The 17,845-nt window shown below is 40.1% G+C and overlaps 1 protein-coding gene across 9 annotated transcripts in view; it reads right to left on the bottom strand.

Moving 5' to 3' along the window:
* The window catches only part of oxr1a (oxidation resistance 1a), a 208,832-nt gene that overhangs the window by 63,789 nt on the left and 127,198 nt on the right, over nt 1–17,845 (bottom strand). For 7 of the 9 annotated variants that reach the window (XM_042489229.2, XM_088083902.1, XM_088083901.1 and 4 more), the window contains one exon: nt 4,165–4,247. In XM_042489229.2, the coding sequence (XP_042345163.1) occupies nt 4,165–4,247 (83 nt within the window). Of the gene's footprint in view, nt 1–4,164; nt 4,248–4,520; nt 4,624–17,845 lie in introns of those variants that run through there. The other 2 variants (XM_088083904.1, XM_088083905.1) reach the window with 2 other exon arrangements.

Below are 17,845 nucleotides of genomic sequence, written 5' to 3' on the forward strand. Positions count from 1 at the left end.
ATGTTTAAAAAAAAAAACAGACTGTAATATTTTGGGGCCTTAATAGGGCTGGACCATATGGAGAAAATCTATTATAACAATATTTTAATACCTTGATATCTACAATCCTGTAGAGTTGACATTGGAGAAAAAAATTACATAATGAGACTTTTGTTAACTGATCATCAGTAATGTGGATACAATGACTAAGCAGGTAAGGGCAAATAATAGAAGAGCCAGAACAGTCTGGTAAGTTTAGAAAAATACATCATTGTCATGTAGTACAGCCTTTAAAACCAGGAAAAGACAAAACTTACAATTTTACCATGATCCAAAATCTAAGATGATATTTAGTCTCATATGATGATTTCAATATATTGCCCAGCTCTATATGCACAAATGCCTTTATTTGATAGCAACAGTTCAGAGGTGACAGTAAAAGAAGAGAAGACTTTGTCATTACATGATCAGTGTCTTTGAATCCCTGCGTCACTATGATGCACTGATCAGACAGGTCTTAGGGTTATCCTAATAAATTTGGAAAGGAAAATGAAGGTGGATGAGACAGGCATAGCTGCAGCTACATACAATTTGAAGCTTATACTGTACCTCTGTTGAGATTGTAGACACACAATTTTACACATAAATAATAATAAGAGTTCAGTTATTCCTTGCATCATACTCTTGGAGCACAGAGTGTACTCTGGTTACAGACAAAGCAGAAGAACGGCAGGCACAGACAAAGTGAAACTTAACTATTCATTGCAGTGAGTCTAAAAGTTTGCTGTCACTCGCCTCTCCAGCAGCTGCTCCTCTTATTCATTTTTCTGATCTGATTAGCTCTGATTGAACTGGCTGACCAATTATCCACTCAGCGACTCAAACTCCACAAACTGCTTCTAGGGGGAAAAGAAGTCGTGAAGAGCTCTGCCTGCACTGCATTCATGGACCCACAAGAACTGCCAAATTTATAGAGGGGACACAGAATGGAACAAAGGGAAACAAAAGTCATAGGTCAGATATCATCCTAACCTCGCCTCCCTTTATTGGTTGCCTGTTAATTTTAAAATTTATTTAAATTTTTTTTTAATAACTTTCAGGGCTCAACATAGTTTAGGCACAAGCTTTATAACTAAACTTCTGACTCCTTATGTTCCCTGTCGTGATCCGAGATCCTTCACTAGTCGTCCCGAGGTCAAGACTAGTGACTAAAGGTGACTGGGCTTTTGCCATCAGGACCCCAATGCTCTGGAGTTCTCTGCCTGTGGAGATTAGGCTTGCTAACACACTGCCTGTTTTAAAATCACGGCTTGAAACATATTTTTATAGCAAACCTTGTGATATGTTAATTTTGTTTTATTTCCATTTTTCTGTTTTGCCCCAGTGCACACTTTTATCTTAGGTCTTAACACTGGTTTATTTATTGTAACTGTATTTTCTTTTTGCTTCATTTTTTATGCACTTTGTGAAACACTTTGAATAGACAGGTGCTTTACAGATAAAGTTATTATTATTATTATTATTATTATTATTATTATTATTATTATTATTATTGTTATTATTATTATTACATAAATCAAAAACAATAACAACAACAACAAAAGCTCAAAGTTTGCTAAACTGACTGAACTTTCTGGCTCAACCTGTTATAATTTCCAGAAATGTGTTCAGTCTTCCAGTGTACTGATGGGTTCGGCCTATTATTTGGCTTATGGTTTCATCACAAAATAATGTTCCTCAACTATAACTTGTTTACAATGCATCTGCTTATCTGACTGCTCTTGTTTCTGACTTCCTTTTAATGATGCCACCATGTTACAAGATCAATTACACCTACCTCTGAGGCGGCAATGTTTTCATAACCAAGACAAATGATAGGTACAGCTTTGAAACTGAATGTCTGAGTCCGAGGCTTTCCCTTTTTTAATGTCTGCCTGGAATCACCTTTTTTTGAATATGTATGCATTTCGCATCAGCCTTTAAAGCTACAAAACAAACACCTAAGTTAAGGTAAACCAGAACTTTTCTTTGAACCTATCTGCAGCTGTGTGCTTGTCAAGACACCCTGTGGATCCCCGGAGTTCAGGGAAAATCCAAAATAGCATCCCAACTGGGGCGTCTATGTCCACGGTGAGCTAATGTCGGTGCATGTCGAGATAAATACGTGTGGCCTGTGCTCTCACAGTTCCTCATTTTGTTTGACTTTGAGTGGCTGCCCTCTCAGCCAGGCAGTGGGAAAAGAGAGCCCCCCCGCCCCCCCTGCGCGTCTCACCTCTGTGCTGCTCTTTGCCTCTCTCTGTCTTCGTCTCCCTGTCTCCTCATCTATCTCTGTTGTTCCTACAGACTTCAAACACTTTTTTAATTGGATGCAGGTCAGCCAATAGCCAGACTGAATGGACCGGCGTTATCAGTGTCTAGGCAGATGGCTTGCAGCTGCTCAGGTTATTTCTCAATACGAAAAAAAAGGGGACAGAGAAAGAAGCCTGTGTGTGAGGTGGAGGGGTGAGAGAAGGGAGGAAGGGGAAGGAGGGCGATTATATTGATAAGACAGCGTAAGAGGAAACCCTCTTTTTTCCTGTGCACGCCGGGCAATAGATTAAAACCGTATCTGCTGTAGAGCGAAATAAGGAAACAACGCCGGCCATCCCCCGGCGCGGGAGATGAGTTTAAGATAAAGCCACTTCTCAATCACCGGGACAGTGGCGACCATGTGTCTCTCACGTAGCAGGAGAAGCTTGGACGTATCATCTTAAACACTCTCGGCGGCCTCGTCACTGCAGCATGTCAGGCTACAGGACACAATCATTGGCAGTGCTCGATCCATCCATCACACTTGCAGCCAACCAGTGGGGGGGTAATAAGGCGGACGAGAGAGTGATGGCTGACAACAACAGGATTGGTGCGCTGTGTGATTGAGATGTGAATCTTTAAACACTAAATTCGCCCTCTTTTTCTTAACCACCGGCATTTCTGTCCATCTTGCTGAGTTGTTGTGGCCTTTATCGGGTCATATCAGGGCCATGACACAGTGCTTTGGCTCTGACAAATATCCTGTTGTAGCTGTTAAGTTTGTTCAAGCCCCAGTGTAGTAAACAAGGGCCTTGTCAATCAGCAGGTGTTGGATGACTGACAGGTTGGGGGAGGGCAGTGGATGTGGAGGAGGTGTCTCTGTTGCTGAGGTGTTGGGGAAAGGGAGGCAAACGCACAGAAAGCTATTGAAGAGCCTGGAGCTGGGGTTTGGGAGAGGAGAGTGGAATGTCAGCAATAGACCACAAACCCTGCTCGCTCTCTCTCCTTCCTCCCTTTCTCTCTTATAGCAGACAGGCAGATTGAGCCACAGCAATCCCACTCCTCACTGTTGCCACGGAGAGAGAGCGGCAAGGAAAAGCAGTCTGACTGCAGCTGGATTTGAGGGTCATTTGAAGAACACAACCAGGCATAGCAGAGACAGGCTCCATTTTCAGCTCACACCGGGGAACCAGACCTCTCTCTCTCTCTCTCTCGCTCTCTCTCGCTCTCTCTCACTCACTCAATCTCCTCATCCCCCTCCCCTTCTACACAACAGCTAAATCAATAGAAATGACAACGCAGTTGGAAGGTCATTCGCGAGCAAGCTCTGTGGTGGAATGCTCCCCGATACGTGGCAGAGACAACGAATGGAAAAACAAATAGACATCCTGCCAGCCCTCCTGCCTGTCTGTCCTGGTCTGATTTAGCAGGAGGAAACGTGCAGAGCTGCTACAATTCTCTATACATCAACATGCAAAATGGAGCTGAGCGTTGTGCTGCTGCACAGGGACTCTTTAACAGAGGATATATTGTTTCCATAAGCTTCCGATCAGCCACCCTGCACGTCTGTATACACACACACACACACACACACACACACACACACACACACAGTACTCTTTATGTAAACACTTTGAGAATGAGGTACACGTGTTACACTAGCAAAATCCACAAAATGCTTCTCCCCCTCACTAATGAGCTACAGAGCATGGTCTGACATGGTGCTTTCACAACACACAAACACAACAGCTACAGCTAGAATATTTACTGAAGCTAGTCAGAGCTACAGAAACCACCAGCAGCAGCAAACACACACAGAAGCAGCAGCAGCGGAGCAGTCAAAAACATGCAACGACATTAACACAGAAAGAGCAGAGTTGCTTGTGCGTTACTCACAGAATATTCAATGGTCCCTTTAGGTCTCTGGAACGACATGCGCCTCCCATCCTTCTTCTCTGGAGTCTTCTTCTGGCCGGTATCTGAAAGCAAGCGAGGCAAGGTACGCATTACATTCATGTTCCTCTCTCCCCAGCTTGTCACAAGCTGCCGTTTCCCAGCCCCGTGGGTAGACAGCTCATTCGTCAACAGTGAGCGAGCCAGCCAGCCAGCCAGCGATGTGAGCTGTGAGCGGCGGACCAGTTTCTCTCTCTCTCTCTCTCCCTCTCGCTCTGCTTCTACCCTCCTGCCCTCGCTCTCCCTCTATCACACTGTCCTACTCACTCCCTCTCTCTCTCTCTCTCCTTCATGCTCACCCGTTGTACAGCCCAATGACAGCCGTTGAGAGCGGTTCACCTTGCCTTCCTGTCTCTCACGGCAGAAAGAGACCAGGCTGACCTCCATCGAGGCACCGCCGCTTTGGATGCGAGCCCGAGAGGAGGAGAGGATGATGGATTCGGTTGGGAAGCGGGGGTTGCAAAAGCTGGAGATGGAGAAGAGGGAAAGTGGGGGCTGAACCAGGGAGTGGATGGAGGAGAAGGGAGGGTTCAGAGCAGGGTGTTGGTTGGGTAATGAGGGGATGTAGCGTGGGGAAGTGGACACAGTGGTAGCAAGGTAAGATTATTAGGAAGGATCAGAAATTCCAACTTTTCCTCTTCCTACTCCTACTCCTACTTTTCTTCCTAATTTTGGAAAGGAATCTGGAAATGTTGGAAGGTGCTAGAGGTAAGGGGAGGGGCAAAAGATGGAGATGCAGATCCAGGATGGATTTTTGGAAGGCAGAAGATGGAGAATAGATGGGGTCTTAGTATGAGGGTACAAGAACTATGATATGATAGAGATGTCTGGGGGGGCGGGGGTGGGGGAGATAAATAATAAAGGGTGGATGGTGACATAAGAAGTTGGGGGGTTGGGTAAGGAGAAATCATGAAGGCAATAGGGTGGATGGAATACTGAAGCAAGCAGATGAAAGACAGAAGCAAACGATAGGATGGGAGATGAAAGGAACTGGAAGGGGACTCTTGGGGATGCAGGAGATCGGGAAAAGGGGGCTGACATGGACAAATGGGCTTGAGGAATACTGCACAAGGCTTTGCTGATTAGAAATATAGGGTATGAGGACCAAAGGAAGAAGCTGATTGGACGATCTCACTGAGCTTAGGTAAAAGATTTACAGTGGGCAGTCTTTGACCCAGTGCCCTCAGAGGCCTCCCTTAAATGTCTCTCTTTTGTTGGTGTTGCACATGACTAATGAGTCTCTTTCTTCGTGTATTTCTCATCAGGCATCTCCGATTGCTCAAACCATGAGTCATACACCAGTGCTGCTATTTCCGGGGCTCAAGACTGCCTGGCAGAAAGTGAGATGGGAAGAGAAATCAGAGCTGCTTCAGGTGTAAATATCAGGCTGGTAAAGGTGATACTGTTGGCATCGTTCATGAATTGTAGGCATAGGATAGCAAATATGGACTTACTACTGATGTTGTCAAATTACATATCACCAGTGGTTTTATGTATACAATTATAACAGGCTATCTACAGTTTAAGGAAAGTTAAAGACTTTTACAGATGTTTTCTCAACAATTCTAAATTAAAATTAAGGCCAATTTCACAACGACAGAAATTGAAAAAAAAAACCCAACAACAAACAAACAAACCCCAAAGTGACATAAATTACTCAGCATTAGGGACAATTTTATTAAAATTTTTATTATAACATAAAATATGACCCTTTTAGTCCATTTAAAAAGTCTGTCTATCTACTTCAAATCATTAAAAAAAATTAAAACTTTCTTCTTATAAAATCATCTGTGTGACGCGAGAGGCATTCAATAAATTCTTTAAAAAATAGATATTGCTAATGGTTTTGAGATTATAAAAATGCAGTGTCAGAAAAAAATGATTCATAACATCCTATGTTCTATGTCTTATAATTTCTAAGACTTTTGAAAGATATATTTAGGACATTTTAACACCAATTACAGCCTTAAAGCCTTAATGAATTTAATGCCTTTTAACACTTTTTAAGGATCAGTGGGAACTCTTTATTATGAGTTAGTTTTAAAATATTCCTTTCATGGATATAAAGGCTGTATTTGAGTGCCCTGATCTATTTTAGAGAAACAGTACACCGATAAATCAAATGTTGTTCATACTTCAACAACTTAAATAAATATCAATTAAAATATTAAGTTTGATTGCATTACTTAATCAGTTTTAGTATATTGAACTGTTATGAGGGTCACATTGTTTTCACTAGCAAATCTGAGATGAATAGACTTCTACATATTAATTTTTTAGCCTTGAACCACCCCCTAATCCCTTTGCCAGCTTCTAACTGGCTAATTTATACAACATGTCTAGGCATTATCAGGACTTGTTTAATGGCAAATAAAACCAATGCCATTTTTGATTCATATTGTTGGTGTGTTTCTCACTAAAGTCACCTTCTCCGGTTATCGAAGACACCATCATGTTCTACTGTCTAACAATTTTTAAACATCGCTGAATATGTGTTTTATTTTGTCTTTGTTATTTTTAATGAAAAAAAAAATAAATGTAATGCATTGAGAGTTTACTGATGAACAAGAGGCTTGAGTTTTCTCAATTTAAAATGCTGAGGTGCATGGTCAGGCAACAAGTCGATTTTTATTCTTTATGTACAAATAATTTGTCTTTTAGTGGTTTCAGCTTAAATAGTTGAGTACAGTTCAGTTGGCATTTAAGTTTATTCTACTCAAACAAATAAGTTAATTCATAAATAATTACCTAAATTATTTAACTGCCTTTTTTTAAGTACAACTGACTTATCTGGGTTTACAGTACAATATGGCTCCCAAGCTTTTAGGCTTGTGGCAAAATGTGACAAAAAGCTTGGTATAAGAGAAAAGCTTCTTGAACCCCTCATCAAAGGAAGCATACATGTGTCTGTGAGTTGTGAGGTAGAGATCGTCATGGGAGGACAACCTAGAACCCGCTTCGAACCACGTTCAAATGATGGGATCTGAATCTATTAAAGCATACCCACTATAATCTTTGGTCATGTAGTGTATCATAATCGCCACTGGAGAAAGGATTTTTAGGGAAATCAGTGACCTATGTAAAAGATTCATGTTATTAAATGACAATTGTTTTGTTGAATTTGATTAACAGATATTATTAAATATATATACAATATATTAAATTGGTTAGAGAAGTATTACCTTCTGTCTAAATATCTCACAGTTGGCCGCAGAATGTTTTATTTTTGTTGCAGGAGGTGAAAATGTGACTTCTGATTATTTCAATCAATTAGTCTTTGAAGCATATAAAACAATTAAAACTGAATTTAGTTTCTACAACTTTACATTTATTTTTTCCATATTCTTCTTCTTATTATATTGCTGCATATTTATTATTGGTTCATCGTGCTGCTGTCTGCATTAGTGTTCTCTCTGTTCAGGTTGGCTGCAGTTTAGGGTCTAATCATTATGAGGTCTGTTCGCAACGGGTTAGCTGAGCTCGGGCTCCATTCTCAACATTTTTTTGTCTGTATTACCTTTGAACAGGACCAGAAATCATCTCCAGATTATTTGCATTTCTTTCAGTATTGAGGCATTCTCTGTGATGTTAGATTTTTTCAACACTTCCCAGCTAGGGCAGAGCAAAAATAACCTGTAGCAGTATGAAAACCTTGGGTAAGGATTTGTGATGAGAAACAACACAATGGCTGCACAAAACTGTGGGCGTGTGCCAAATCAATTATTCAGTATCCAAATGAAAACCTTGGCAGGATGATTACTTTCAGTGGGACAATAGAACGTGGAGCAGTGGAATTGTGGATGATTGTATTTTAGTTGCTATTTAGAGGCAGCGCGTCACAACTGTGATTCCATGCTTTCCTGTTATGAAATATAATCCACTGTGTCTGTGTTTAATTGCGGGTCATGCCAGTGTGGCAGACTGCACGTAACCTGACTCGGTTTGTAAACAGCGGAGGTGTTGATCTGCTTTGTTAGCGGTGGGATTGCAAAGATTTGTGCAATGTTTTGCTTTTGTCGTAGCTTGGCATGCTGATACAAGGCTGTAATGACTAAATTCGGGCTAAAATGCCGCCAACTCCCAAATAATACAGAATGAGAGGAGTGGGAGAGAGTGACAGCGAGCTCCGAAGAGCGAGACAGACAGAGACCGAAACAGAATAACAGATATGCATTAGCAGCTGCAGGGGTGTATGCACATGGTGAGCAAGTGATTGGTCTAAAATTAAACCTCACCATGAATGGAGGCTAAAGAAATTGGCATTTTATTCACACTCCAGACACACAGAGGAGCTCAGCACCGGGACATCTTCAGTAAAAAAGGCTTTGGTTTCATCCCACTCCACAGGCAACCAGGAGCATCTGTTGTCTCTAAATAAGCCCTGCTTCTACAGAAGGAAGCTACTTCTTAAGTCCACAAATCACCGTCTGTTTCATATGATCCTCCCCTTCCAGTGTTGCATTGGAATTTCAATTTCCAGTCAAATATGTTTTTCCCATCAATACACAAAGAGTGTTTCAACTTTGTTTTTTCCTGTCCTGATATAGTCTTCGTTTTAGCGCCGAAACAGAAACACGTTACATGTCACGCATTGAGACAGCATGATGCTCAAAATGGCAGAATCTGGAGACACAGAGGCTGCACAGGAAAGGTGCGAAAAAAGGGCCCTGTCCAGTGCCAATCTAGATAATGTAAACGCAGTTATCTTTGCTGAGCAGCACAGTGGAAATATTTTTAACAGAGGGGAGCCGAGGTCGCTAGTTATCTAATTTGTTGTTCAACCAAGTAAAACAACAGTTGCCACAGTGTAAGCTGTTTTACTGTTGTTGTTTCCCATAAAAGACATTTTACTTGGCTCATTAATGGGCTAAATTACAACTACACTGGGTCAGCTGTGAGAGAAGCTGTGTGTGACTCGGTCAGATACTGAAAGGAGCTGCTGTGTGTCAGGAAAAACAAAGGCGGCCTCTCACCAATCTGGGATGGAAACAGTCACAAGAAGTCATGCTGATTCCAGCAACTTAACAGAAAAATGTGTGACAAAGGCTGTATCCGAGTCAAAACCCACAGCACTGACTCACGGCAACCCAGCGGCAACTTCTAAGGCTGAAAAATGAAGACAACGCGAAAGTGCCAAAAACTGCACCTCCTCAAATTGCCACTCAAGGCTGGCTCCAAGAGCGAATCAGTCCCCTCAGACCAAAATGATAAAATTCCCAACTTTACAGCAGAAATAAATATATTTACAGCCTGATTACTCATCTGTTTAAATGTTATTGAGGCTTAAAATTATAAATAATTAAAGGCGTGGTTACAGGTTGGTGCAGTCCCTTGGCACGTCACTACCAAAGGGACAATGTTAGTTATGTAATGTAACCACATCAACACCCTGGAATTCTAATGTTTTGGTTGCCTAAAAAAAAAAGGCCTGTAAATGCACCCTGTTAAAAAAGGTAGCAGCTAGCATTATGGTAAACTCCACCCTCTCATCCAAATAATGTGTTTTGATGCACTACCCTGGCTGGGTAGTGTTGACAATCAAATAATGTCACATTGGACAGACTGAATAGGCCAAAATGCAAGGGGTGGGAATCACCAGAGGCCCCACGTTACAATATTACCACGAGTCATGACTCATGGTACAATATTACTGCAACTCATGGCACAATATGGTACAATATTACTGCAACTTTAGGCATGTTGCTATTTGCTATTTGCTTGCAACAAAATACGTTGGGACATATTGTAATGTATAACCTTTGTACAACTGCAAATTCTGTCCCCAAAGGAAAATTCTATAAAAGTATGTTTGATGAAATAAGATAAAGTTTTTGTCTATTCTTCTCTTTTTACAGCCATTTTTATTGCAGCAAAAATGTACCTAATTAACTGAGAGTGCAACTGATTTTATTATTCTAGGACATTAACAAAAGTTAATTTTGTATTAGTAATATAATTATTTTATATAATAAAAAATAGATACTTTGGCATCCATGTAACAATTTGATATTGCCACACAAAACTATTGCAATACTATGCTGTATGGTTAATTTCCTCCTACCCCTACAAAATACCAAACTCGAGGCTTCAAACAGTAGTCCACAAACCAATGAGTGAGTCACGGTCTCTACATCCATTATTTCTCAGCTAAACTTCAAAGTCCTGTAGTAAGGTTGACTTGCACCTCTACATGGGGGTCTGTGACATGAAAACTGTGATACACCCCCTGCTGAGTGACAGATTTCTGAAATAAAGCTTCTCGAGGACAAAGGACAATATTAGTCGATTCTTTCAAAAGATATAAATCTATTATTAACATGCAGCCCTCTTCATATTTTTCTCTCTCAGACCTTACTTGCATTCAGTAAAAACAAAGATGAAAGACTCTTCAAAAGGATGCTTCAGTCAACAAGTGCAATGCAGTTGTACACTGAAGATTTCCTGAAAGGCCACCACTGTGAAAAAAACTGGAAAGAACAAAGCTGAAATAACTCACACATTTCTTCCAAAGCTGCCACTAATGGATGTCCTCAGTGACTGACGTGTAATTGCATAAAAAAAAACCAATGTCCATTAAAAGACAGAAACTATTTAACCCTGTGAGAATTCATACACTTAATAATCCAACAGCTGCCAAAGAATGCAATGAATGTGAATGATTGTCTTCAACTAAATGCAAATGCTTCTGTATTTGCCTCTAAAGACGTGCTGTGTTCTGTACCAGCGCAATCTGTTAAGTATGAATCATGGCTGCTAAATATATAGTTCCCCTCACTTTGTACACAGCCATGACAAACTGGAGCGGGCAGGGAATAGGAGAGTCAACAACTATCTGACTAACATTCCCTCATGGTCTGATAGAATACACAAGCAGCCAATTTCCCTCTGCTCCCTTGTTTTCCCTGCCTGCTGGCTATACAGCCCTCCCCAGATGTTATTTTTAGAAAACCCCTAAACAGTAGGCGAGGCAAGAAGCTCTGCACCACAGCCATGCTGAACAGGTGCTGCACAGGACTAGTTAGAGAGCAGGAGATGTTCCTCAAAAGTTTGTGAGGGTGGGAGGCAGGATAGAGTCAGTGGCACTTTGTTGCACACTGAGGTTGGACACAATAACAGAAATACCTGTGAAATATAATGCAATAGGCCTGCAACACATACGACTCTTGTTGTTTTGTGAAGCTTTGGATGTTGAGGCTGTATCAGAGAGTTGTTGATTTAACTCTGTGGTCATGCTTGGGGACATTTCCATCATATTGTTAATCTCAGTGCTAAATTATTACTTTTACAGAAAATTATCATTGATTAGGCGGACTGCCCACGATGTTGTATTGGACAGGTGAGGGCAAAAAGTTAGTGATGGCTAATGCAAAAATATCAGAGTATTACAGTTAACTTTGTCATCCTTAGAAACACACCACAAAACACACTTTACAATATGGAGATTTGTAGCTCCTCTCTATCTAGCTCTTCTCTATTTAAGATTTTAAAATACATTTGTTTATGTTTGTTGTTGAGACAAATTAAGGACACTCTAGGCTCTAAAAACTAGCATGGGAAATTTTTGCTTAATTTTGAATTTTTTAATCAACTACACAATCAGATCAATTAATACAAAAATGTACTCATTACTTTTTTTTTGTCCAGCTAATTGTATATAAAACTATCCCTGTACTTTGGCTGTTACATTTCGTCTAATAGAATGAGGGAGCACAGTTGTGAGGATTCTGGACATTAACGCACATTAATTTTTGATTTTAACATTTATCTGCATTACAGAAATTGAAAAACACGAACAGCCCTCTGGCACGGCCTATGATGCCTATAATGGAAGGGAACAACAAGGTCACAATTTCAAAACTGAATTGGCTTGGTAGCTAGTTAAATCAGAAATCCAATATGAGTGTCAGGTAAAGAGATAATAAGGCTGTTTCACAACATTAAACAATATTGCTTTGCCATTTGCTTTTCAAAATGTGTTGTGACACATGCGCTAGTGGCAACATCCTCCAATTCTGAGTGGATGAAAGTTCAGGATGAGGATGTGGGGAGGAGGACAAAGTAAGGGTCAGAGAAAGGTCTTCAAAACCAGCGATCTCTGCACCTGAGGGGGTAACGGTTGGCCCATTTGGTATTGATCAAAATCATGCAGCTACACTTACTTTAAGCCATTATATAATAAAAACTTAAGTTTCTAACTGTTTTACTGTTGTGTAACAGTAAAAAAAAACATACAGTGAGTGATTTTAACCTGACATGTAGGCCACAGTGTTGGGTTAAGAGGGACCGAATACTGTAATCAGTCAGTACACACAGTGGACTGCTTACTCAACTAAAACAGGAGTAAAAAGTGCTGATGATCACACAGTGACAAACTCTGGCTTTAAAGCTGAGCTGCTGCTGCAGTTATCTTAACACCAAGTTGTTCGATGGACATGACAATTTTATTACAGCAAAGAGGAGCTGCGAGTTTCACAGGCCGAGCCTCTTTCTCATGTGCAAAAGGAAGTCATCTATTATGTATCCAAGCTACAGTATGTTATCATATACCACGAGCAAAGTTATATTCATGTAGTTTGATTTAGAGAGCCAAGAGGCCAAGTTCACTGGCGGTGTGTGTAAAGTCTGGCTGGGCCCGGCCCTGGAGGGCCTGTGAGTGGGTGCTGCAGAGAACATGCTGTTTGAGTCACCTCTTGAATGTTAGTTTGGCTGCAGACAAACACAGACCTCATTTAATGACATATGTAACATGCAGCTAGATTATTCAGGGTTTCTACAGCTACAGGAAAGTTAGATTGAATGTTTTTAAGACTTATTTCAAGTCAACTCGGAATGAAATTAAAGACTAATTTCAGAATAACTAACTGAAGATAAAAACAGATAAACTGTATGCCTCTGCAAATCAGTGAAGTTTGAGTTTACATACATGTCTGTCCATACTCTTATGTAGCCATGAGGGTTGACACTGATTCAAATATAGATGTTGCGTCAATGAAGCTATATCCTACTTTGAAATGGGAAAAAAAACGGTCTGTATCTATTTTTGTCCTCAATAGGTTGCCCAATCAATATGAAATTGCACATTTCATTTACATACAAAATGACAAAGCCCTTTGTCTTATTCACCAAGTGCCAGCGCCCCTTTTGCAGAAAACACATTTCATGAAAAACTTTGGCTTGTTCTTCTGCCGGTGGAGTCAATGAGTAAAAGCACAGAAAGCGCAACATTGCCATTGCAACCCACACTGTGGTCGAAGGTAGAACTGCAGCTTGACTGACATAAAGGAAGTGCTATTTTTTACTTCTTTCACAGCAGTTAAAACCTATGTTGTTAAAAAGCACACTTTTTGGTCTGTTTGGCATTTTTGGCAAAGTCCGCACCAATATGTAGGTCTGTGATCTGCACATCTCCTACGTCTGCCTGTAGCTGCAGTGCACGTTATCCCCGGTTATGGACTTGTATTTTTAAACGTGAATGCTTAACAAACATCTTTCCCCCAGCAGCACAGAAGATCTATACAGTCAGCAGAATTTCAAGATGGACACCCAAGATTAGTGTCACCAGTTTTATATCTAACCAAATGTCTCCCCTTCTGTTCCTCAGATATGACATTGAGTAATGGCCAGTAGTGTTTTTGCAAAACATTATAATTTCACAGTGAAGTTGACTTTTGACCTTTTGGATTTTAAGTGTCATTGTTTAATCTTATTACTCTATCAGACATTTGTGTGAATTTTTTGTCATAATTAGTGTATAAATTCTTTAGTTATGACCAAAAGCCTCGACCTTTAACCCCCAAATTACAGTTTATCCTTAAGTTCATGTGGATGTTTTTGCCAAATTTGAACAAATTCCCTCAAGGCCTTCTTGAAATACCACGTTCACGAGAATGAGAGGAACGCAAGGTCACAGTGACCTTTGACTTATGACCACCAAAATCTAATTAGTTCATCTTGGAGTTTAACTGGACTTTTGTGACAGATTTGAAGAAATTTCATCAAGTTGTTCTTGAGCTATGGCATTCACAAGTATAGGACAAATATTTTGAAATATTACAATTTAAAACATGATTTGTAAAATCCTACTTGCTATATATTAGCATTTTTAAGACTTTTTAAAGACTGATTCAAGACATTTAACTATCAAGTAAGACCTTGTTTTTAAATGACTTACTTCAAGAAAAAAAGGGAGAGTGATTTTATTTGAAGGATGTGCGCTAAAGCAGCGGGGCAGCATAGATAAGGCAGACAAAAGTTGCACCAGTCTTAAATAACAAGATCACATTCAATAAAGCCAGGCTGTTTTTCTAAAGACTTTCTAATACTTTGAATGTCTCCAACCTGCAGGAAAGTAATTACACTCATGGATCCTCTAATTACTTCTCTTATTGTAAACTGCAGGATGATAAAGGCAATGTATCATACTAACAACAGCAAATGTCAGCTTTCTTAATCAACAGTCCCACTGTCTCAGAAGACTTATGAATACCAGTGAATAGAGGGAAAGTGCCAGCAGCACTGTATCAAGAAACAGGCCATTATTGCTGTGTAACTCTGCTATAGTGCTAGCATAAGCTGTAGTCTTTCCATTGTAATGAATACACAGTACATGGGTCTAGTGGAGCTGTCAACTTCAACACAGAGAACACAGTGTGACAGGCAACATCCCTTTGCCAACACTCTCAGTACCACTCAGCTCTATATTACACCGCCAGCCTCCACAGACCGGCCTATACAGCACTCAGCTTTTATGGGAAACTTTGCTGAACTGCAGTTTTGTCTATGTGTGTATGTGTGTGTGTGTGTGTGTGTGTGTGTGTGTGTGTGTGTGTGTGTGTGTGTGTGTGTGTGTCCACGCTCAAACAGGAGGCACTGGATCTGCCCTGTCCTCTCATTAACACTCTCCCCATGTCGGCTAATCACACTCCCGTTGTGTCGCTGGTAATGTGGCTTCCATTCTTTGCACTGCCAGATGATTCTCTTTCCCCATTCTCAACATTAAAAGCCAGACACTGGTTTGTGCCAAGGTGTGCTAATGCTAACACGCACTCATTTCAATTAATATTCTGACAGCGTTGACTGTTTCCATAGTGACAAACCTGGTGCAGACTTAAAAGGGAAAAGGTGTTATTAAAAAATGAGAGTGGTAAACCTGTCTGCATTATAAACGCGTCGCTTCAGCTCGCTCCAAATCAAATTGTTCTGAATGAAAATGAGAAGCAAACCGCCTCGGTGTAATCAAACTGATTAATTAATCCTAACCAGCTATGCTACAGAGGTCTAAATATGTAAACAAACTTTGACAAATCCCAAGTGATGTGAGAGGTCAGAGATTGGTCAGGCCAATCAGAGGCCACCCTACAGATTGCACTCCACAACGTAGTCTGGAGCACGTTCCAGATCACCAGTCTAAATCAGTGAATTCACTGGGTCTGTGGTGGATTTAGCCTTATTTGTAAAACAGAATGAACTGCACACAAAACTACAAATACATCATTTCACAACCAGAAATCATGATTACCAGAATCATCAGGAATGCCATGAACACAAAATCCACAGCCAGTCTAGAGATATCAACAACTGTAAGGCAGCAGCCTACAATGCAAGAAAAGCAGTAAAGGAAAAACAAATAATGTGACAAATAAACTGATTGATTGATAATTACCTCCATAAAATGTATTATAAATATGACTGCCGATCTTAATAATTTAAGTTGTCACAGCTGTTTTTAAAGGTTGAATCTGCAGTGTACAGACACTGTGCAAGTGACTATGTTGTTGTTATTGTGTTCACAAGTATATTAGCAAATTGACAAACATGATTGCCCTTTGGACAGAAAATACTAACTGATTAAAGTAATTTATTAACCAACAATGCCAAATATTCCTGTTTCATGCTTCACAAATGTGAAAACTTGCTTTTATTGCTAAATAATATGGTTAAGTCAATACCTTTGTGGATAAAAAAGGGTCAGTAATATTATCATGTAACCTTGGGTTAGAGCGGGGTATCAAACATCAATACTGTTTTGGTAAATGAAATATGTCCATAGCAGCAAGTCTGAAAAACTGCAAAGCATCCAGAAGTTGCCATTTAATGTCTGCTCAGATTCATAAACTTTGGTGAAATGTACATATTTAAAATTTACATTAAATATACATATACTTTGAAACAGAAACTTGGCCAGTTTTGGGGTAGTGCTTGCCTCTGCTGAAACCATTCAACATTTGACAACTTTGTCTCCTTTGGTTTAATGAAACAAGCTTACAGCCACACTATCAGCTCTGTCAGGCTGTCCCTGGTGATGCTTTAAGCTAAATCCTAATGTCTCATTATAACATGGTGATATTTAGCACCAGGATCACCACCTAAATATGCTGGGTTAATGGCCCGATGATTGTGCTAGATTATAAATCAGCATATCACCAAAGTTATTACAATTCCTCCTGACAGGGGCATGACGGATCCAATAGCTGATGTGATTTTCACTAAAAAACAAAAAAGTCAGCTATTAAATAGTTGTTTTGGGATGAAATTGTTACTGCTGTTATAAGAAAGCGTAAAATTCCTGATGGTTAATATTACTGTTTCAAATTTAAGTGATCATTATAACAGTGTTAGATTACCACACTTTGTAAAACTTGCTGTAAATATTGTCCAGCGTCAACCGAAGTTAGCAACAGTCTCCCAGACGCAGGCAGGGGGGCGCAGCATGCAACATGGGTTTGTTTTGCTATTCTCTTGTTTACAGTGTGGGCGTGCAGCAGGCAAACCCGCTGTCCTCATCTACACTGACACAGACACTCAGGCAAGCATTTCAAAGACAGGCTATCATTAATGTTAATGCACATTTAATAAGGTTTTCATATGTTTACATTAGGTGTTGGCTGTGTTATCACTTTAATGTTCATATAAACAAAAATTGCTGCCAATTTTAGAGTGTGTATTAGGACTTTTTGGACATTTTCAACAAACTTCAACAACACCGTGGGAATACTAATAACTGTAATAAATTTGGTTTAATTCGAATTCGTTACTGTTTAATCTCTAGTTGAAACATTTCAGTCTAGACTGTTGACCTTGCCATCCTTAGAAGTAATCTCTAGCATGGTTTAAGAGAAAATAGGGATTTTGTAGAAAAATGTGTTTATATATCTCAAAATAAGGTATAAAAACATTGTTTTTTATAAGTTCAATAACCCTGCATCAAATTGGCTCTAGCATGTAACATTTCAATTGTTACCCAGTCCTACCTTGGGTTTCTGAATATGGTCATTGACTTTAACAGAATTTTATGACATTCCACATACGTAGATATCAAATATATAATATTATGATTATGACAGATTGGACAATTGTGGGTTCCTGCCCGACACAAATATAAATCTGCATGCTGACACAGACACCTCAATGATGAAACAATATCCTGCACAGTTAGTTCCTCACTAATACACAGTGAAAGCTCTTTGATCCCCAGTTCATGCAGCTGAAAACAGGAGGTCCTATTTGAGCTCCAGACCTCCCACCCATCCTCCTCCCCTCCTCCTCCCCCTTCTTCTCTCCGCTGTCACATGCATTCAGACTACAGGTTTGCTAATCACACTGTGATTCCTCTAACCTTTGGCTT

Source organism: Plectropomus leopardus, chromosome 11, assembly GCF_026936395.1.
Source record: "Plectropomus leopardus strain MGB_pleo_1.0 chromosome 11, ASM2693639v1, whole genome shotgun sequence".
In the NCBI taxonomy this organism is placed as follows: domain Eukaryota; kingdom Metazoa; phylum Chordata; class Actinopteri; order Perciformes; family Serranidae; genus Plectropomus; species Plectropomus leopardus.